The sequence below is a fragment of the Gobio gobio genome (genome assembly GCF_949357685.1).
Source record: "Gobio gobio genome assembly, chromosome: 23".
Classification (NCBI taxonomy): Eukaryota; Metazoa; Chordata; class Actinopteri; order Cypriniformes; family Gobionidae; genus Gobio; species Gobio gobio.
Genome location: NC_137119.1, coordinates 23,369,035 through 23,390,453, shown reverse-complemented (window position 1 = coordinate 23,390,453; position 21,419 = coordinate 23,369,035). Strand labels below are relative to the sequence as shown.

The 21,419-nt window shown below is 39.1% G+C and overlaps 2 protein-coding genes across 5 annotated transcripts; both read right to left on the bottom strand.

The window, feature by feature from the left end:
* Positions 1-53: 53 nt before the first annotated feature.
* Positions 54-16,170, bottom strand: ezh2 (enhancer of zeste 2 polycomb repressive complex 2 subunit). 4 transcript variants are annotated; one of them, XM_079806116.1, is made up of 23 exons: positions 15,776-16,155; positions 15,004-15,121; positions 14,852-14,915; positions 12,896-12,967; positions 11,856-11,979; positions 11,516-11,644; positions 10,447-10,566; positions 10,250-10,370; positions 9,765-9,944; positions 9,543-9,645; positions 8,666-8,829; positions 8,463-8,560; positions 4,510-4,753; positions 4,155-4,324; positions 3,869-3,963; positions 3,710-3,750; positions 3,491-3,616; positions 2,080-2,258; positions 1,874-1,969; positions 1,698-1,779; positions 1,537-1,617; positions 1,372-1,456; positions 54-1,276 (listed from the first exon to the last, which is right to left on the bottom strand). In XM_079806116.1, coding segments are annotated over exons 4-23 (2,301 nt in total). In that variant the 5' UTR covers positions 12,898-12,967; positions 14,852-14,915; positions 15,004-15,121; positions 15,776-16,155; the 3' UTR covers positions 54-1,215. The 4 variants fall into 4 exon arrangements, with proteins under 4 accessions (XP_079662242.1, XP_079662244.1, XP_079662243.1 ...); XM_079806118.1 differs by lacking the exon at positions 12,896-12,967 and having other exon boundaries at positions 15,776-16,136; XM_079806117.1 differs by lacking the exons at positions 12,896-12,967; positions 14,852-14,915; positions 15,004-15,121 and having other exon boundaries at positions 15,776-16,170.
* A 927-nt stretch (positions 16,171-17,097) lies between these two features.
* Positions 17,098-21,002, bottom strand: pdia4 (protein disulfide isomerase family A, member 4). The gene is made up of 10 exons (XM_079805729.1): positions 20,683-21,002; positions 20,278-20,446; positions 19,991-20,196; positions 19,751-19,889; positions 19,437-19,642; positions 19,192-19,350; positions 18,944-19,095; positions 18,550-18,706; positions 18,225-18,458; positions 17,098-18,048 (listed from the first exon to the last, which is right to left on the bottom strand). Exons 1-10 carry the CDS (start codon positions 20,768-20,770, stop codon positions 17,633-17,635), a joined length of 1,926 nt encoding a protein of 641 aa, XP_079661855.1. The 5' UTR covers positions 20,771-21,002; the 3' UTR covers positions 17,098-17,632.
* Between the last annotated feature and the right edge of the window lie 417 nt (positions 21,003-21,419).

The window sequence follows — 21,419 nt, the reverse complement described above, 5'->3', positions numbered from 1 at the left end:
CCTGTCATGCTTGTACAGTACAGCAAAAAAAAAAAAGTGAAAACTTGTTTTTTATCACCTTTAATAAGTCCCTGTAAACAATTGAACAGCACCTTGTAATTGGAGGCAAAAGCATGGAGATGGAGTGGTCAAAACCCCTCAGGGAAGAAAGAGTATAAACAGTGACTCGACAGGATCAAAGGAGAAATAGGAATTAAACAGAGCAAAACAAATTCATCTAGCTCCTAAGAAGTGACTCCTTACTATTCACTAGACAAATCACAGCAAATGATAGCCATCAATAAATTATAAAACTTGTTTACACAAAATAAATAGGGACATTAAACTTCTGGAGTCAAGCCTGGTATTATTGCTTTGATTTTACAGTATCCCACATTCAGGAAAAAAAAAAAAAAAAGTGATTGTTTTTTCACGTAACCCGGGACAAAAACAGCACCTTAATTTAATCATCTTACATTTAGTGATGTCTAAAGTACATAGCTGCAACTGTGTCTGGATAATTTTACAAAACATGTACAGTGAGGAATGAAGCGTTACCTGATTCCAACTCCATTTGAAACCTTTGTTCATGCATACAACAATTTGAGTACACCATTCAACAACATTTTAAGAAATCTAATTCAAGAAACTATTCAGTGTTTTTTAAACACATGAAGGCACCGCAAAAATATGATACTGAGTCTACCCTCCTTTCCTGACGCACCAAGTTGTTTCATCTTCACAGCAACAGCACATTGGCACCAGAAGATGCATGTAATATACCTCTGCAGAGAGATTTACATGCAAAGCAGTGACAGCGGCTTTGGTTTCCATGAAGAACAAACCTTGAAACAGAGCTGGGAATTGTGTGATATAAATACGTTTCTGCATTACAAACATACAGCCGGTTTGAATGTGAAATTTGGTCCAAAGGTATAGAGGAAATTATCAAAACTTAAAGGAAAAGAAAAAAGAAAAAAATACAATGGCCCTCTACTAAAACCAACTGTAAACATGACAGATTGTTCAAGTTACCATCAGAAAGTGTATCCCAGAGTAAGCCTGTTGGTCGAGTTAAAAAAAAAAAAGAGACAAAGAAAAGACAAAAAGGAAGTCTTTCCAATATTACTGTTAAAACCTTTTCAAATAGATGCCCTTGTATCTAACTGTATTGGAAATGAGTGTGGAGAGAATTCCTGAAGAGTGTAAGGCATTTGTTCAAGGAGGTAGATGGCTTCATGGAATTTCCATTTCACGTTCAATACCCACATATTTCAGAGCGTCGGCTTGACTGTATCTGAAAGGGAAATGAAAACATTAGTGTAAATGCATCAGAAGCATTTCGTAAAAATAATTACTTTGAAGAAAACTATCCTGTGCACTTTGTTTTACCTGTAGTCAAAGAACAGTTCCTCTCCAGTCTGTATGGCTCTCTTAGCAAATATGCCAATCCTGTGATCCCCATTAACCATCATCACTGTGGGGAAGACAGTGGAACACACCATGACATCACATTTTACACTACGTCTTCTTAGCAAAATAGTCTGAGTGATTTACCTTTTGCATAACAATTGGGGTTCACAGAGTGGTTGGCAAACCTGATCTTGTTTCCTTTCCTAGTTGCGTCAACAACAAAGTCTGTGGGTGAAAAGGTAGGAGTTTATCAGCCAGTGAGGGGGATGTGAACCGTGAATGTTTGCAAGAAGGAGGTTCGTTACCATTGTTAAGATTAAACAGGAAGCTGCACATGTATTTGTCATAGACCTTGCCTCTGCGGTCTGCTTCATCCTGGGAGATGATCTAGCAGGTAAAAATAGAAACGTCACGTTCGAGTTCATCACGCAGAGTGATGCATTTCCTTCTGACATGTAAAGAAATATATAAACACACACACCTCCCCACAGTACTCGGAGATGAACTCATTCTTCTGAACCGGCTCTTTGATGAAGATTCCCCACCCGGCCACATCAGACGGAGCCAGTAGCAAGTGCTAAAAACCCCAGCATAAATGACCAAGAAAGGTGAGTGTATCAACTAAAGTCAAGCAACAGAATATTCATTCATCTCATCTTCATGCCAATGTGTCAGAATAAAACGCACCTTCTTTGCTCCTCTCTGGATGCTGCAGTTCTTGCAAGAGACATTTTTACTGTCCCAGTGATCAGCTGCCCCACAGGTGAGGCACAGGTCAGGGTCACACTCTCGTACGGCCAGGTAACAGGGGCACTGCTTGGTGTTACACTGGGCCTTACAACGGCAACCTGGAAACCGGTTCTGACCTGCAGAGACAGAAAAAAAACTCCTGACAAGACCGTTTCAAATGAAACACGGCAGTTATAAAAGTAAACACTTCATGTGAACACACAATACCTTTACCTCGGTTATAAAAGCTATTTATTAACATTCAATGTCAATCATTCAAACCCAAGAGCTTTGATAAAAAAAACTTACAAAAACACATTTAACATGTAGGTCAAAATAAAATGCTTTCAACTTAGAGTAAGAAACCTTTATTGCACTATTTTCTCTTTCCAAGCTCAAAGCACAGATTATTTGCCAGTGTTTTGGTGTAAACTGGGTGTCACAATGTTGCATGCTTGATCTGGATGACTGGTGTTTGTGTGTGTTAAGGATGTTCCGATCAGGATTTTTGCTGCCGATACGACTACCGATTTCTTGTCGTCATGATTGGCCGATCCCATTTAAGCTTAATATAAATGATATGCAAGCTTTGTTGACTTTTTCGCCTTTTTTTTTCAGATAAAGTAATACCACAGATTTTGTAATCGTTGTTTGAATTGAGAAAACAAAATATTCATTTTACAATTAACATTTTGATAGGCCCTTTAAAACAGAGCTTACGCAAAACAATATCCATATTAGGATACTTTGACTTATTAAAGAGCCTACAAGACTTTAAAACTGAACATAATTGCAGGCTGCCAATCAGTGCATTTGCATTGTTACATCAACAGGTGGCGGCAAGGGACTTTCTTTATGAGCGAGTCATCATTAAACCATTTATTCAGCTAATATTCTTAACACTGATTCATTCATGAATGAAACAAGGTGTTGAAATTAAGCTGAGGCTGATGTTTCACGTCATAGACATCAATGGCATTCATTCAGTGCACTGAACAGCACTGTCACCAGTCATGGGAAATACCCTTAAATGTGAAAGGATGCTACGACAACGATATCTGATGGCAAACTTGCCTTTTCACGAATATGATTTACCTGAAGAAGGACAGACGCAGGTAATCACACACTTGCGACAGAGGCGACAAATCAGGTTCATTGTATTAAATCCTTTAGCCAATGTACCTCCACGTGATATTTCTTTAGAACATGACATGTGACTGTGGCGCTCAAGTTTGACGTCATCACATGTTAAGTCATAAAATTGGGATCTGTTCGTGAGATTGGCCAAATTTAGTGACTACCGATCGAGTCATAGAATGTGAATTTCGGCCAATACTGATCTGAGCATCCCTAGTGTAAATATACTCACATTCCGAGCTACACTGGCAGAACTTCTCACAGAAGTTTTGGGCGGTGACACAAGGGCAAGAACTGTCACACGGCTGGCGCGGGTGATCACATGGCTGGTAGTTGTACACATGATTGGAGGAGCCATCTGAGAGCATAAATTTCACATAAAAATGCATACTTGCATACATGATCTTGCCATTAAATGTAAGAGCTGGCCTTTCACTGTAAAGACACAAACCTTTCTTAAGTTGAATTTTCCGACAATGAGTGGCCCACAATCTAGAAGAACCCAAGAAAAAAACAACAGGGTTTTGCACCAATCATATTGGAAATACTGAAAGTGAAACACTAAACTAAGGGTAGTCAGGCTCTTAAAAGTATCACTTTAAAGATATACCGGTGTTTCCTCTTCTTCTTCCTTTGAGGAGTGTTTTCATCCACTGCAGGTGCACGTGCAATGATGCTAGATTCTTTTACCCTGAACTCATAAACCTGACAAGTCCCAAAACAGGAAAAACTCAAAACAAGAATTCAATGCACTGTTCATTTAATGTGGATTTCATTTTGTGGTAATTGGAATTATTTTGAAGAGCTAGTAATTACACTAGCAATTGTGCTCAGCATTAAACAGTATTAACACTGCAATATAAAATGTGACATCAAAACTACTCAGGTGCACATACTTGTCTACAGGTCTTTGTGCCGATGAGTCTGGCGATAGCGCAGAAGTTGTCATAGTAAGTGCCGATGAGCACTCTGAAAAGAGAGGCCTCAGCGCCGCTCCAGTCCACGTTCTCAGGAGGCTCTGAGCTCAACTTCAACTTCACTGGAGTCTGACAGCGAGAGTTTGCCTCTGTACAACAACATCAAAAAAAATGATTAAACTGAAATCAAATAAATGCATTTTCATGGCTCCAAACCACTAATATAAAATAATTTGTGACATTACAGATTGCACATTATTAACATGATATACATGGTTGACAGCACCCAATCAAATATCCCACTGATATAGTTACATTTCAATGAGATCTCTACCTGAGGAGCTGGTGGTCTCATCCTTTTTGTCATCATCGTCTTTATCGTTACAATCGTTTCCATCTGGCCCTCCTTCTCGGTCGCTGTCTGTGTCTTTAGTCTCAGCGTTAACTGTTGGGGTGCTGGGTCTGCTGTTGCTGTTGCTGTTGGGGAGTCTTCCTCTCCGTCTGCCTACGGTGCGCTTAGAAGGGGTCTTGGCACGCTCAGCAACCACCCCTGCTGGGTATTCCCTAACCATGCCATCCTGAAGAGAGAACCGTTGCCAGGGTTAATCGATAAGAGTAAACAGTCAGATATATGCAACACTGCAAAAGGTTGGCATTTGCACGTGCAAAAACTTTCACTATGAAATCGATTGCACTTGCAATTTAGAGCCAACTCAAACCACACATACCTCTTAAAAAGGTACACTTGTACCATGACCACATCATTTTCATTTCAGGTTCCAGACATTTAAATACACACAAATACTAGTAAAAACACACACTGATGTCTATGTAAGCGGCAATAACAATCCCTTCAGTTATAATTTGTAATATATACAGTGAGGAAAAGAAGTATTTGAACACCCTGCTATTTTGCAAGTTCTCCACTTAGAAATCATGGAGGGGTCTGAAATTGTCATCGTAGGTGCATGTCCACTGTGAGAGACAATCTAAAAAAACAAAAAAAATCCAGAAATCAAAATGTATGATTTTTTAACTATTTATTTGTATGATACAGCTGCATGTAATTTAAGCTCGCATGTAGTAATTGTTATAGCTTTATTTATTTATTTATTTTAAAGCTTATTTGTATGACCTTTGTATAGGCTATTTATATTAATTTCAACTAAGTGCCTATTAATGATTGATTAACTAAAATGATACATGTGTAATTGATTACGGTTATAATAATTACATGAATGATATCTAAATCATTCAATATTATTATTATAAATAAGCATTGTTAAAAGCCATACGCTTTAGTCTTTAATAGCCATTTGCTATGTAGTGACCTTTAATTTGGAGTAGAAACAGGGGGAGTGACTTTATTGCATCAGAGGTGTGTCACTTTGCTCACAGCTGATTGGTCCAATTTCAGTTTGAGATCTCTTATCCAGAACATACTCTCCATGGAAAACCTGCTCCAGGGCAGGTTGAGTTACTATGGAGATGAACACTGCTAAAAGCCAAACCACTTTAAATGGTACCTAAAACCCAGGATTGGCACAAACTAAGCTCAAACTTATCTGGCTAACCAGCTAAACCGGCTTCATGGTATAGGGCCCAGGTTTGCACACACTACAGGAGGAATTTTGGCCCACTCCTCCACACAGATCTTCTCCAGATCAGTCAGGTTTCTGGCCTGTCGCTGAGAAACACAGAGTTTGAGCTCCCTCCAAAGATTCTCTATTGGGTTTAGGTCTGGAGACTGGCTAGGCCATGCCAGAACCTTGATATGCTTCTTACAGAGCTACTCCTTAGTTATCCTGGCTGTGTGCTTCGGCTCATTGTCATGTTGGAAGACCCAGCCTCGACCCATCTTCAATGCTCTAACTGAGGGAAGGAGGTTGTTCCCCAAAATCTCGCAATACATGGCCCCGGTCATGCTCTCCTTAATACAGTGCAGTCGCCCTGTCCCATGTGCAGAAAAACACCCCCAAAGCATGATGCTACCACCCCCATGCTTCACACTAGGGATGGTGTTCTTGGGATACTCATCATTCTGCTTCCTCCAAACACGTTTAGTGGAATTATGACCAAAAAGTTCTATTTTGGTCTCATCTGACCACATGACTTTCTCCCATGACTCCTCTGGATCATCCAAATGGTCATTGGCAAACTTAAGACGGGCCTGGACATGTGCTGGTTTAAGCAGGGGAACCTTCCGTGCCATGCATGATTTCAAACCATGACCTCTTATGTGGTGTTCACACCAGACGCAATTCGCGCGAAGGTGGACGCGTGTACATTTTGAGTTTACTCACATTCACTGCACAACAGACGCGAATTCGCATCATGGGCGGGGCTTCCACCAGCAGCTCTTCTCGTTGAAAAATGGCTGACATGGGCTGTGTTTACATGTCTTTTTTTGGTTAAAATCTACTGTTAATGTGTGACAAAACGTAGTTAAGACTTTTTCAGTCGATAATGTAGTTGTTTAAAGCTCAAATCTGTGGTTTATTTATATAAAGAGTGCCTATTTGAACATTTTATCTGCCGTTGTCGGAGTTGTGAGCTCCAGCGGACAGCAGCGGACAGCGGCGCTCAGCGCACGTCAAAGCCGGCGAGGGCAACCTTTCCTCGGCCAGTCCTTCTGCCATCTGCCGCTGGCTCTGATGTCTCTGTGGTGTGTCTCGAGCTAGAATTCGTCTTGTAACGGCCGATCTTTGGTCTCATGGATCTATAATTTGTTCCCTGGCAAATCGTTTAGGCTGAGGGCAAAGAGAAGTTTCATTACTTTATATTTTTAGGCTATAACTGTACGTTGCAGTTGTAACGTTAGCCTACTAGCACTGACTTTGAATGTTTGACTGCATTGTTTGCTTTATTTCATGTATAGCTTGTTATACATTACAATACTTTTGTATTATTGATCATACATAAACTTGCATTTAACAAAAAGAGACTGGGTTGTGTTTCATGTCATTTAATGTTATCACAGTGATAATCATATTGTCTGAACCAGATATTAATATACAGATTTTCTCCTCATTGTTGTCACTACAAGAGCAAGCTCCTGATTGGTTAACCGCCTCAATCGCGCGAATCTCACCGCCTCAATCGCGCCGCAGAATGCCATTTCGTGTCTCTGCATTGACTAAACATGTATATCACTCACGCGAATCACGTCCAGTGTGAACGTACCATTAGTGTATTACCAACAGTAACCTTGGAAACGGTGGTCCCAGCTCATGTCATTGACCAGCTCCTCCGTGTAGTTCTGGGCTGATTTCTCACCTTTCTTAGGATCATTGAGACCCCACGAGGTGAGATCTTGCATGGAGCCCCAGTCCGAGGGAGATTGACAGTCATGTTTAGCTTCTTCCATTTTCTAATGATTGCTCCAACAGTGGACCTTTTTTAACCAAGCTGCTTGGCAATTTCCCCGTAGCCCTTTCCAGCCTTGTGGAGGTGTACAATTTTGTCTCTAGTGTCTTTGGACAGCTCTTTGGTCTTGGCCATGTTAGTAGTTGGATTCTTACTGATTGTATGGGGTGGACAGGTGTCTTTATGCAGCTAACGACCTCAATCAGGTGCATCTAATTTAGGATAATAAATGGAGTGGAGGTGGACATTTTAAAGGCAGACTAACAGGTCTTTGAGGGTCAGACTTCTAGCTGATAGACAGGTGTTCAAATACTTATTTGCAGCTGTATCATACAAATAAATAGTTAAAAAAAAAAAGCATACATTGTGATTTCTGATTTTTTTTTTTAAGATTATGTCTCTCACAGTGGACATGCACCTACGATGACAATTTCAGACCCCTCCGTGATTTCTAAGTGGGAGAACTTGAAAAATAGCAGGGTGTTCAAATACTTATTTTCCTAACTGTATATATAAACAGATTAGAGTCTGCTGGCAAAAAGAGAACACAGCAGAGCTTGTGATAAAATGAGAATCAACATTGGCTTGGCATTGTTGTAGATTGTGAGAACTGAGTGATTTGGAATGTTGTGACGACACATGTTTTTATTACTCAAAAGGTGAATAAGGTGTTTGATTGTTTGAGAGCTACATGTGGCAATTTATCTGTTCAGAGTTCATCATGAAGCATTATCGATTGTAAATGGTCATATTCATCCAGAGAGTCATACAGAGCCAAAGCACGACTAAAACCATGTTCTGCTAAATGCATGCAGTTTTGTTCAACTGCTAGGCAGCCAAAAGTTACATAGTGTGCCTTTAATCGAGGCTTCAGTGTTAACAATATCTGTCATTTTGAACTAAGTGGAGAAATGCACTTGCCTGAACCATATACATATAGCAATAATTGCCACAAGGTTTGCTGTCCACCAGATTCTCCATGTTCTTACGCTTGTATGTGTTCGGAGTTGCATGAAAAGCTGTAAATCAAAAGAGGAACACATCTTAAAAAAAAATGCAATCTTTGCACAGAAAAAGGGCTAATCTGATTTTAATAGTCAGCATTTTTTTAAGTCTTTGCTTACGGTGAAGGAAACAGTCGTATTTGAAGCAACGCCTGCAGAAGAGTGTATGGAAGGAGTGCAGACTCTGCTCTCTTTGCACTGACTTAGCATTTGGTCCATCGATGTTGGGAGTGCATTCAGGAGGAAGAGCCCCTGGGAGTTGCTGCTCCGTGAGTTCTTTATATCTGCAAAAAGACAGTATCTCAAATTAAAACGTCATCATCTCAAGCCACCATTTTGATTACATAAAAATTAGGGTTGGGAATCGAAAATCGATTCCAATTCTGGAATCGGATACTTAAGGTCAGGAATCAGATACTTGTTATAAAACTAAAATTTCAATTACTCATTGATTCCTTTGTGTGCTTTAATAGCACTTTAAATTTAAACCACTGAAGGGCAAGACCTGCACGAGGTTGTCAGTGGTGCACACAGACTTGACTTAAGTTAACGTAAACAGCTGAGAAAAATAAACTCATGTGTAACAGTATATTGGTTACGTGCAGCTATTAAAGTGACAGCAGCCTAACATTCCTGCTGCAGTCTCTATAATAACAATAATCAAACAACAAAAGACAGAAAATTCACTCACTGTTCTTAACTGAATAACTTTTGTAACTATATTTGTAACGTACATTTTATTTGTGAAGTGCAGAGTTACTTTACATTTGATTAGTTTCTGTACCTGAAAATCTTAAAACACTGTTTATTTTAATTGTATCTTTGTTCAGTTGTATTTGTTAGATTGCTAAATTGCAACCCAAATAAAAATAAATGAACTGGTTATCTAAATATTAATCTAATAAAAAAACACATATTTAAAGCAAGCTTTACATGATTTGTCTTTTAAATGTATCAATGCGAAGTTTACATGCAAAGGAGATGTTTCCTGACATACTTTTCTTTGAGTTCTTCAGTTGAACCTTTATCAGGAAACATGGAAGAAATGGCTTCAAAGATTTTATCAGAAGGAAACCTTTTTGATCCGTCACTGTTGTGACCTGTTGCATAAAAGCAAGCACAGAGTTTATTAAATAATGAACTTTATAATAAAATTAGACATTTTAACCTCAGAATTATTTTTAAATACTTTACAATAAAAATCATTTAAATCACTTACTCTCAGAAATCAGTTGGTCTTTGTGAGAGTCTTCAACATCATCTTTTCCATCACAGAGGTCCATCTTCTCAAATTTGCAATCATGTTGATCCTCCTCTTCATCATCTTCCTCATTATCACTGTACTGATTAAGTGCGTTCACTAGCTCCACAAAGATCTCATCATTTATGAAGCCACACTCTACATACAAAAACACAGAACAAGAAATCAATACCTTTTTTCAAAAGAACTTGTGGTCTATATAGGGATTTTTGCAACTGTGGAAACGTTAGCTCTGCTTAAGCAGGTACTCAATTCTTAAAGGGACAGTTCACCCAAAAATGAAAATGGTCAAGATTTACTCATGTCCGTCATACAAAAACTGTGTTCTTTTTTTTTTCCAGTAGTAAATTTAATAGTTTTCCACTCTGTTATTAGAAAATACTTTAAAAAGACATAATGATAACATTTTTAAATCAGAAGAAGAAAAAAAGCTATTCCATAACCTCTATCTCCATGAACTTTTCCATCATAATTTTTAATAAGCTCTTCAATAAAGGTGCCATCTTGATCAAGGATTTCATCACCCATGTAAGGGATGTTGTGCAATACGGTCTCATCTTCAACCTAAAACAGAATACAAGATTAAAAGCCTGTTTTTAATACTTTGATTTCTGAAAATACATAAGGAATTTGGTTTTACCATAAAGTTTTGCTGGAGTGGAGACCATGAGTACATGACAGGTACAGAGGCCACAGCATTCAGCGTTTTGAGAGGAATGACTTGTCTGGAGAACTCGGAGAAGCCACTGTCAACAGTGCACTGCAAAATGATTCAGTCGTGTTAGATCTAAATGGCTGTGTTTACATGCATACCTTTTGTTTCAATAGGAATTAATTCCTTCTGATTGATGAATCTGAACATAGTGTTAACATGAACGATAAATAAAGTGATCGGGTTGATGTGCGCGTTTATATGTCACAAGCTTCTAATCAAAATAGATTTTTGACATGCGCACACTGCATAAAAATATACAGTGTATACTATTCTCCTACATTGCTTATTTTCTTTGTTTTAAAGAGCAGACTTAAAATGTATCTATTTCAGGTCCTAATTAGGAGGTGACGAGCACATGAACCGTTGTGCATTGCTGCTTATATTTATCAAACAGTAAAAACACCCCTTCACACGCCCAAAATAAAGTGTCTGGATGAGATTATGAAGTGACAACTGATGGGACTATGTTCTGCTCGCTTTAACAGACCATGAGTGGTAGACGAAAGTCCTTCGCTTCATTCAACAACTACAACAGCTTGTTCCATGCATCTTATGCCATTACACCATTTCTACATCATTGCACATGCGCAGTCCTTTCCAGTTTCGGTTTTCAATCCGGATTAGAAAAGGAATAAACCAGTCCTTTCAATACAAACGAAGTTTCATTCATATCGAGCTCAATCCGTCAATCCGATTACCATACTAATGGATTATTAGGTTGTATGTAAACATAGCCAATGACTATCACCATTTAAAACACCACAAAGATTTGAAAGGTAAAAAGTCATACATCACATTTGTATAGAATAATGATCAATTTACTATAAACACAATTTACTTCAAAAGACCAAAAACACAAGGCATTTAACAATAAAACAGTCAAAAATCAAAAAGCAGTGAGAAATGAGAGACAAAGAAAAAACATGACATTGATGAAAATAATGCAATTCAGGCTTTTGTCAAACACACTTCAGGAGAATCTGAATTTGCTAACCTCTCTGGTCCCACGCAAGGAGCTCACAGGTGTCATAATATGAACAGGTTGTATCCGTCTCAGTTTCCATTCCTGGTTCAATATATCTGTACGCTCCAATATCTTCTGTCTGTTGGAGCTGAACATGCTCTGTAAAGTAAGAAAATACATTTCAATGTGAGAACCTCCAATAAAAAGGCAGGCAACATTGTTTCCACGAATGACAAGTTTCATGAGGACAACAGTGCTATACATAATAACAGTGCCATTTTTCGGGTCCACATCATTCGACACCTAAAAGCATGACCAACACCAGACTATACAAGCAGCTTAATCTCTGCTGTATAAGCCCATGGATCACCTTGACCTCGTCTGCCCTCCTGAAACGTTTGAGCTGCCGCAGTCGCATGTACTCAGACTTCACTCGCCGCCTCCAGCAAACAGGGCCCTTCTCCGATTTCCTCCCGGTTAATCCCATGGCTTCCCTATAAACATACAGTATGGTTTTAGATTTCATTGTAGGCCAATATAGACCATAGACTGATACATGCAACAAGAAACATACAACATTGAGGTTAAGTGGTTTAACAGAAAATTATAGTAAATTAATCCTATACCAGTAAATCACACAATGATGACCGATCAATTCTCTTGCCATATGGCTTGAAAGTAATAGCATATGAGATATATTTAAGATCTCAATTGTTTCTCTTAGACAGCAATATTAATCATATCAATTGAGACTTTTGCCGAAGATATTTCTGAAGCAATCTCAATGTCTCAGTCTGTGCTCAGATTTCAGATTTCAAAATGGAATCAAAGATTTATCAGATTTTCCCAAGAAATTATCTAAGTAATAGACCTAGTGCAACGTCATATTTTTGACAGGAATGTAAACGAGGCTGTGAGGGATAGAAGTACAGTGTGATCAATGGATTGTACTGTTTTTTTTTAAAAACATACTGACTGTCAAGTGTCAAGGCAACAAAACTTCTTACCGAAAAACAATTCAGTAGACAAATTCCATAAAATAGTTTTAGTTGTGAGTTATGAAAACTGTGTGATCTAGGACCTTCATTCAGTGTGCGATCCCTCACAGCCTTGCCATGTTGAATTTAACATGGATAGAACCGAGGGCATCTACTCTGACTAGGTCTATGCTGAACCAAAACATCTATACCTAGGCTTTGAGATCCATCTTTTCACACTGAGGACAATTGAAGGACTCAAACAACTATTAAAAAAAACGTTCAAACATTCACTGATGCTCCAGAAGGAAACAATGCATTAAGGGCCAGGGGGTGAAAACTTCTGAACAGGATGAAGAATTTCTCTTAATTTGTTTAAATATAATTTTTCTTCATTTAGTACTGCCATTTGGAAGCAACCGAATATACTTACATGTTTCACGGAAGACAAATTAAGTACAATCCCTGATTTGATTTTTTTCCTGAAGAACATTGGCCAGTTTAACTGCTCAGGACAAACAAGAGACAACAACAACCATCACAAAACAACAGTGGATCATACAGGTAACGACACTGGATTTTCTTGGTCTTGTGGACAATATGTAAATATCTTTTATGCAAAATATATTATTCAGTACAGTGCTAAATAAAAATTAACATTGTATTATCTCTCAGATTCTTGTAATAGATTCTGCAAGGGGTTCACATAAAAAAAATTTGCCACTGTAGTTATGTACTCTACTACTCTTACTGTATTTCAATGGAATTATTAGTCTCCTAATTTATTTAGTGTAACGGTATTCAAACCGAACCGAAAAAACGCGATACACCACCCACAGTATGAACCACGATACTCTCATGTCGAACCGAACGTGCCACACCCCCTGCTCCCCCAGCCCAGCTCTTACTTCATGTCAAAAACGTTTTTTTCTTCCTTGACATTTGAATAAATAGTAATTAGTACGCTTAACAACTAATAAGAGCTGTATTTTTACTAAATATTATTAAAATAATAATATTATTTACTAAATATACACCAATTTTTGTCTTCCAAGTGCGTGTCACATGACTTGGGTGATCGCTCACGTTGCACGGTGGAAGGGCAAAGAGAGCCGGTTTCTCACATGCTAGTCCCAGCACCATCGCTCCCCAGTGGAAGTTCTCTACAGCAGTGTTTCTCAACTGGTGGGTCGCGAGACCATTCGGAGTGCCTGAGAAAAACGTGTTTTCCCAATTGCGGTAAGATGATTTGTAAGTAGGGGTGTCGAAATTAATCGTTTCTTCGATGCGTCGCAATGCAGACGATTCGGTATTGGTTCAGCAATAGACCATAACCGATTATAATGTACTGATTATTTTCTGACGTCATTTGTCACATACTTGCTTTGTCGTGGTAGCATACAATGGCAGAGGAAGGCGAGACGCGTGTAATTAAAATGCTCCAACTACTTTAAAAGCAGACATCGGGGCACATTTCGGCTTTTATGAACAACCTGGTAAGCGCGACCTGGAGAACACACGCGCTGTGTGTAAATCAAAACTATCTGATTTATCAAAACGATTTCATTTACACTTGGGCATATAAATGTTCTCCGCAAAATGGATAAAAATCCAATCTTCAATTCCTGCACTATGCAGATTTATTGGAGTTCACGTCACCGAAAACAACAGATATGAGCTGCATTTTATTGATCATCAGCTAATTTCAAAATCAAAGACCGCAATAGGAGAGAGCGCGGCAACAGCACTGGTAAGATCATTCAGTTTCTTTACTTTTAATGAATATGATTGTATGTTGAGCGCCTACGACTTTACTTTCAGTAGTTTGTGCGTTGGCTTGATGAAGAGATACGCAGCTGCTCGTCTGCGGCGATGCGTGCTTCAGTAGCGCTGTCATATCTGGCTATAACCTGTCGTATAGCCCATAACACGCTCTCACACGTTATTCTCTTTTAGCATTGTTGCGAAGAGTAAAATTTACATATGTGGTTTCAACACCCAGATGCATTTAGACTTTAGTTTTGACTGTATTGAGCGCAGACCACCTCCTGAAGTGGCTTTTAGTATTTTGTGTATTTGTTCTAAATGCTCCTGTTGTCTTCTGTAACCAGACCTGAGTTTTGTTTGATATATTCAAGAAACATGTTTTCTTTGAGCAGGTAAAATTAAAGGTTCAGTTCATATAACTGACTGACAACATTTTTTACATGAGGATGCAGTTCGTCGTCAATACATTGTGATGCATCATGATATCGAATTGAACTGAATTGATGGCATGATAATCGTAATCGAACCGTGAGACCAGTGTAGGTTCACACCCTTAGTTGTAAGGCTATATGTCAGTGTCATTTCATTTTCGTAGCTTGTTACGAAATAAAAGGTTTCTCACATCAGAAAACCGAACTTTCCTGTCAGCCGTGATCCTGTCAGGCTCCAAAACCGTGATATGAACGCTTAAGCAGAAGAAAAATGAATATCCCTTATTATCAATGAATAAACTTCATAATATGAAAAGTTCTGCCATTGCATTAGGTAACTTACACCTTTATTCCCAAAAGCTGGGATTTATGTTGATGTGACAGGTGTATGAGCTCAATGGCGCCCCTGCTGGTGTATTACTCACAATGAAGAGACGTCTACGTGAATACTGAAACAAAACCTTATAGCACGTATCAAAACACTGTTTACACACAAAACTTCACTAAAATCACTAGATCTTGTATTAAAATTTTACAAAATGACATGGGTGACCTAATAAAAGGCTGATAATTGAGATGCTAAAGGAATAGTTCATCCAAAAATGAAAAGTCTGTCGTCATTTACTCACCCTCATGGTTTTCTAAACCTGTATGACTTTATTTCTTCTGAGTTACACATGGGAATGTTAAGCAGAATGACAGTCTCAAGTCAGTCTTGACTTCCATTGCAAGTCCCCCCCCCCCCCCCCCCCAATTCAATAAAAGTGAATGGTGACTGAGATATTTGCATCCCTTCTATTTCCTTCCACGGAAGCAAGCAAGTCATAAGGGTTTGGAACAACGTGAGTGTTAGAAAATGACAGATTTTCCGTTTTTACTGAATTATACCTTAAACTCTACTATGACTTATACAGTAACGTTAGAGTATAACGAACAATTTGACTACTAACTGCCTGTAATCAAAACTAACACGACTATTGTCTTCTTGCAGTGTTTTAATGTAAAGTTCTTTAAAGTCGCTAACTGGTTAGCTGGGCTGTCTTAACCAGAAACTATATGTGGTTTCACAAACACTGAGACAACTGTCTCTTTACTGTTTTTTTTCTATAGCATACCTTAAGGAGGAGACCTGTCCACATTCAAACAAACGACTTTTTCCGTCAGACTGTCAGCGCCGTCCTTAAGTGAAGATGATCGGTTAACTGAGCTAGCTAACTCAGCTAGCTCGCAGTAGAGGGTCCTTTCACCTCCGCGCGTCCGCGTTACCAATACCGGCGAGCCTCGATAAACAAAAGACAGGCGTTTAATTCGCCTTCGGTTCTTCAAGTGTCTATTTCGCCAGTCGTCTTTTCCCTCTCTTAACTGTGGCAGGTTGTAAGCGAATTTGAAACAAATCTGAAATGTATGTATTTTTTAAATATTTCCGTTTCTGTAAGTATTCAAACCCGCTCAGTCTGTCGTTTATACTCAGAATTCGCCGCCCACCTCGCGCACTGCAGAATCAACGAGCGCCAAACAGACAAGCCAATCAGGACAAGCCATGTTCGAGCAGCTCAGTGTCGCGAGTTTCGATTGGTTAGATCCTATCAGGGACTGGGCGAATCGGATGCGTGACTGCAGTGGGGGATATGTGAAGAAGTTCTCTTTGTTCTTCATTTTGAACGAATACAGTTTTGTAAAACAGCTAAACTGGCGCGCAATATGGCATTGTCAGTCTTCGGATTTTGATCATTGCCTCGAAAAACGTCAGCGTAGAGCAGCAGTTGTTAATGTGTTTGCGATATACAGTATAATGCAAATATTTGCGCTTGTTACTTTCGTCTAGTTCAGACAGAAGAGAAAGCACGCGGTCATTATGGCAAATATAGGATGAAAACAGTTCCATATGGCCAGTAAGTCGATACAGTCAACATGTCATTCTATTTTCGCATTGAATTGAGGGACTTCCTGTGGACTGTTGGACTTGGGTCAACTGGTTCATTAAGTACCACCCACTCCAAACGGGGGCAATGCCATCACAATAGTGATGGGCAATATGAATCATTTCTCCGAGCCGGTTCTTTCGAACAGTTCGAAAAACGATTCAGAGATTCTATACGTCATCACATGTTCCCTGACACACATGACACATTTTATGATTTAAAATGTCCAAATAAAGCCATATCATATGTAGGCGCATATTGCAGTTTAACTCTCAACGTTCTACGTGGATTTCAATTGTGCATGTTTTAATAAAACGTACTCACGTATTGTTCATATACATTAAAAAACAGATTTATAAACGTGATTAAAATCTATACAATAAGCTTTGACTTTACGTCCGGAACCAAGTCTCTATCAAAGCCACTTTTTATAGGACCATCTCGGTCTCAACTTCGTTTTATGTGAGAATACCATCTCACCAGCTGGTTATAAGCACTTTTCATTTATAGCACATAATATACACTAAGCTTTATTGTTATCTTTTACTCAGTGTACACTACAGTCTTCAGGCTTACAGTGTCCCAGACACCATTATGATTCATAAAAAATAAAATGGAATCCATACTGGGCAACAGAGAGACAAAGGTTAGGATTGCAATTTTTCAGTACTAAGGCACACCATGAATGTATGTATATCATTAGCATTGTTCTGAAGCATTTGGGCCTTAAAATTGACGCATTACAGTAAAATTTAACAACCGAATGAGATTAAGTAGGCTGGTCATCAAGAATGAGTACACAACCACAACTTATTTATGACAACCACTCCATTTACCTTTTTACATTTTTATTTAAAAGACTTGGGAGAAATAAACAGTGCTTGGTTTGGAATGAAAATACTGAACGTTTTGATCCCAGAAACAAAAGCAAGTACAAAAACAAATCAAAACATTCTCTCTTCTGAAGGTCTCCAAGCCCTCCCCGCCCCCAGAATACTTCCATTCCCAGAGAACTGCGTTTATATAAAGTTCATGGTTTCGCAAAATCTCTTAAAGCTCATCTTTTTGGTGTGATAATTTTGTGGCGTGTTTTTCCACAAATTTGCTCAGTTCCTCCACATCCCTTTTGCCGCCTTCAAATTTGACTGGGCTCTGCTTGTTGTTGCTAGGAGCGAAGTAGATTGTAGGGAAGCCCTCTGCTTTATAACTGTCGTGGGGCACATCATTAGCAGTGGCATCCATTTTGGCAATGACAAGATTCTTCTCATTCTTGTATTTCTTTCCAAGAGCTGTGTAATCTGGCTCCATCTTTTTACAGTGGCCACACCATGGTGCATAGAACTCTATAAGGACATCTTTCTTTGTGTCCATAACAATGTCATCAAAAGTTTTGCCCACCACAACCTTCACTGGTCCTTTGTTGCTCTTGGGAATAGGCTGAGACTTCACAATAGGTTTCAGCTTACCTGTCAGAAGAAAAGACATGTAGTCACTGATTACATTTGCATTCTTAAAATAAAAAAAACTTCTTACAGTACTGGCTTAAGATTTAGCTCAGTATTGCAACAATCATTCTTATTAAGCCTTAAGTTGTGCAATCATGTTCACATCTTAATAAGGAATACATAAACCAATAATTTACCTTTTTTGAAGGCCATGATAAAGCTCTGGAGCACATCAGTGTCAAACTCCTCTGGCTCCATGGCATATTTCTTCCCTCCCTCACCAAGAATGGCAACATTCACCTCCTCCCCGCTTTCACTGAGTCCAAGGCTCTTCAGTTCCTCAGCATAGTCTTCCTCATCCGCAATGGCAAATGTGTACTCTGGGAAGTCCTTTGCTACTTCAAGCACTTTGCTCCTCCAAAACTGTGTGGCTGGGTGGAAATCAATTGTGTCAGTACTAAACAAAAGCATTTGCGTCTACAGGTTCGATCTTTATTCCTTTTACACGGCTTTGCTACATACCAACTCTGAAGTCAAAACTGAAGTCCACTCCATAATAAACCACCACAAGAGGTCGTGCAGTGTATCTCTTTGCTTCGTTAGTCTGTTTTCTGTGTCCAACCAAAGGTAGTATGTGTTTCTTGAAGAATTCTTGAACTTCTGAAGCTGGTGTGGAGTCCTTTAGGGAGAAAAAAAATAAATAAAAGTTTGGTCACATTTACCATTCTTATGCAAATTTTCACAGGCAAATTCCAGCTATTTAAATTGATTTTGCCAGATTGACCAACAGAAAACTCTTTGGTTTAAAAAGTAACTTCTTATCCGTTTTTGCCCACCTAAATAGTCTGTAAGGTTACCGCACCTTAACAACAGTGCCATGCAAAGATCTCAGAAACACTAAAGATGCAGAACTTACTTTAATTGTTAGTGAATGAGATGCTGGCTCATATTTAGACTTAAACTTCTCTGGCTGGAGCATGACTACATGTCCAGGTGAAGCTTTGAGGAATTGTGCGACTTCATTATTGAACGTATGCATAAATTTGTAGTCCTCTCGCAGTGTGTTACCTGCAACAAGAGAGAGCAGGTTTAGAAAAATTGAAAAAGTGAAGATTAAATCTCATTCATTTGAGAAGGACGACTTTCAGACAGCATAATACACACATGCTTCTTGATAGATCTCATATGCTGCATCTTCTTCACTGGAGAAAACGCCCACAATAACAGCATCATCTCCATCTCTGAGGATCTCCTGAACCTGTTTCAGTGTCTGCACCTGCTTTGATGGAGGACCCGCCTGGTCTGACATGTACTCAATAATACCTAGAGAAAAAAAAAAAGAATGAATAGACTGAAATTCCCAACACCTTCGCATCAATTGGTCACCAAGACAGTGGGTGAATGCCTACCAAACTTCTCCCGTGGACCATTGTAATCGAAAGCTTTGCCCTTTCTGAAGATTTTAAGAGATGGGTAGCCAGAAACTCCAAACCGCGTCGCTAAATCCCCCTCTGCAGTGGCATCTACTTTAGCCAGTGGAATAGGAGGAGTGCGATTGCTGAGCTCTTTAGCAGCCTTCTCATACTCGGGAGCGAGTCTCTTACAGTGGCCACACCTGTTTGAATTTAAACATAGTATTCTCAAAAAGACTGATGGTTTAGAAAGAAGGCAAAGAGGTTACATGCAAAGTTAATAAGCTGCATGGGACTCTGAATATACAAACCAAGGTGCGTAGAACTCCACCAGAATGATGTCTGCATTGTTCACCACATCATCAAAATTATCCTTAGTCAAGTCTAGGGTGGCCTCTGGAGGAGGTTTCCAGTCAGGTTGGGCAACTTCTTTAACCCGTTCCACAATGGCTGGAAAAATGAAAGTTAAAACCATGCTTGATTAACAACACTTAAAATTAAAAATAAAAAATAAAAAAAAGAGCCATTTAAATGATTTTAAGTGCACTCACCACGTTCACTTCGGTCCCCATCATAGTCCACCGGCTCCCCTTTTTTGAGTATTTTGATGGTGGGATATCCAGACACTTCAAACCTACTGCCCAGAGCACTAGCCTTAGTGGCATCAACCTTTGCCACAGGAATAGGTGGGTCGTTCTCCTTTAGTGTCTGAGCGATTTTCTCATACTCAGGAGTAAACTGTTTGCAATGGCCACACCTGAAAAAGGGTAATATTTGCATGACCAAGATCTTTGACAGGCGATGACGTGTCTCCTGATGTGGGGGAAAGAAAACTTACCATGGTGCATAGAACTCAATCAATACTGTGTCTTTGCCCTCCATAAAGGTGTCAAAGTTTCCGTCTGTCAGCACCAGCACCCCATTCTCCTCCTTTACTTCAGTGTCATCTGCATCATCCTCATCTTCATCATCATCGTCATCTTCCTCTCCTAGATCTTCAGCTGAATCTAAAATATTTAACAGATATGAAATTCAAGCTTGATCAACATCAATATTTCCTGTTTCCTTGAAACCTTTTCTTAGTTTTTTTTGTAGTCTTTGTTGTAGTGCAACAAAAATCTAGCATGTCTAGCATGCTGTGTTGCCCTAAACAACAAGAATGCATCAAGCTTGCTAGCAAGTGCAACGGCTCTGATTATCTCAAAATATGTTAGACACCAACATCCTGCAACAGATATCTTACCATCTTTGGCATCTTCTTCGCATCGGCTTGGTAATATGAAGTGTGTCACTCCAAGCAGCACAATCAATAGAAGGGTTATCTTCTTCATGCTCTGTAATATTCACGCCTCCTTTAGTTAGCTTAATGGATTAAACCGAGGTGCATACACTGCTACCGGTAATCAAAGGTATCAATACTGTGATAGTTAAGATAACGCTTGCATTAAACGATTTTGCCTCAGGTCATCACAAACCACGCATTTTTCTCTCAATGTAATTTTGTCACTTCGCTTCCCCACTCCTTTACTTGAACTTGACTGACTTGCCACACTCTGATTGGTTGGTAGCGCAAGGACTTGGCCAATCATCGATCGCCACTCAAGTCCACAGCTCATGCACGTTCAAAACCGCAATTGGGTGGTCTGTTTTGGGATACAATCGGATTGGATGTTAAGTGAAAGGCTAGACGAGATCCAGGAAGCGTAACAGGAGCTGTTTCTATTGAGCAATGTGAAGTTTTCAGGTGTTGAAATTATGTATTCCCTGTGTAGAAATATAGTAAACCAGACCAAAAGGATAGACATGTTTTAATTACTACAATTGAATATATGTAGAAATTAAAATTGGCAAAATAAATTTTGATTTGATTATCTTAGAGAAAATGTTCAAATAAAAGAAATAACTGGTAGGTCAGGAAATTAGAAAAACTATGAAACTATTAAACGATTAAACTATTAAAAAACAAGTTAACAAGCCATG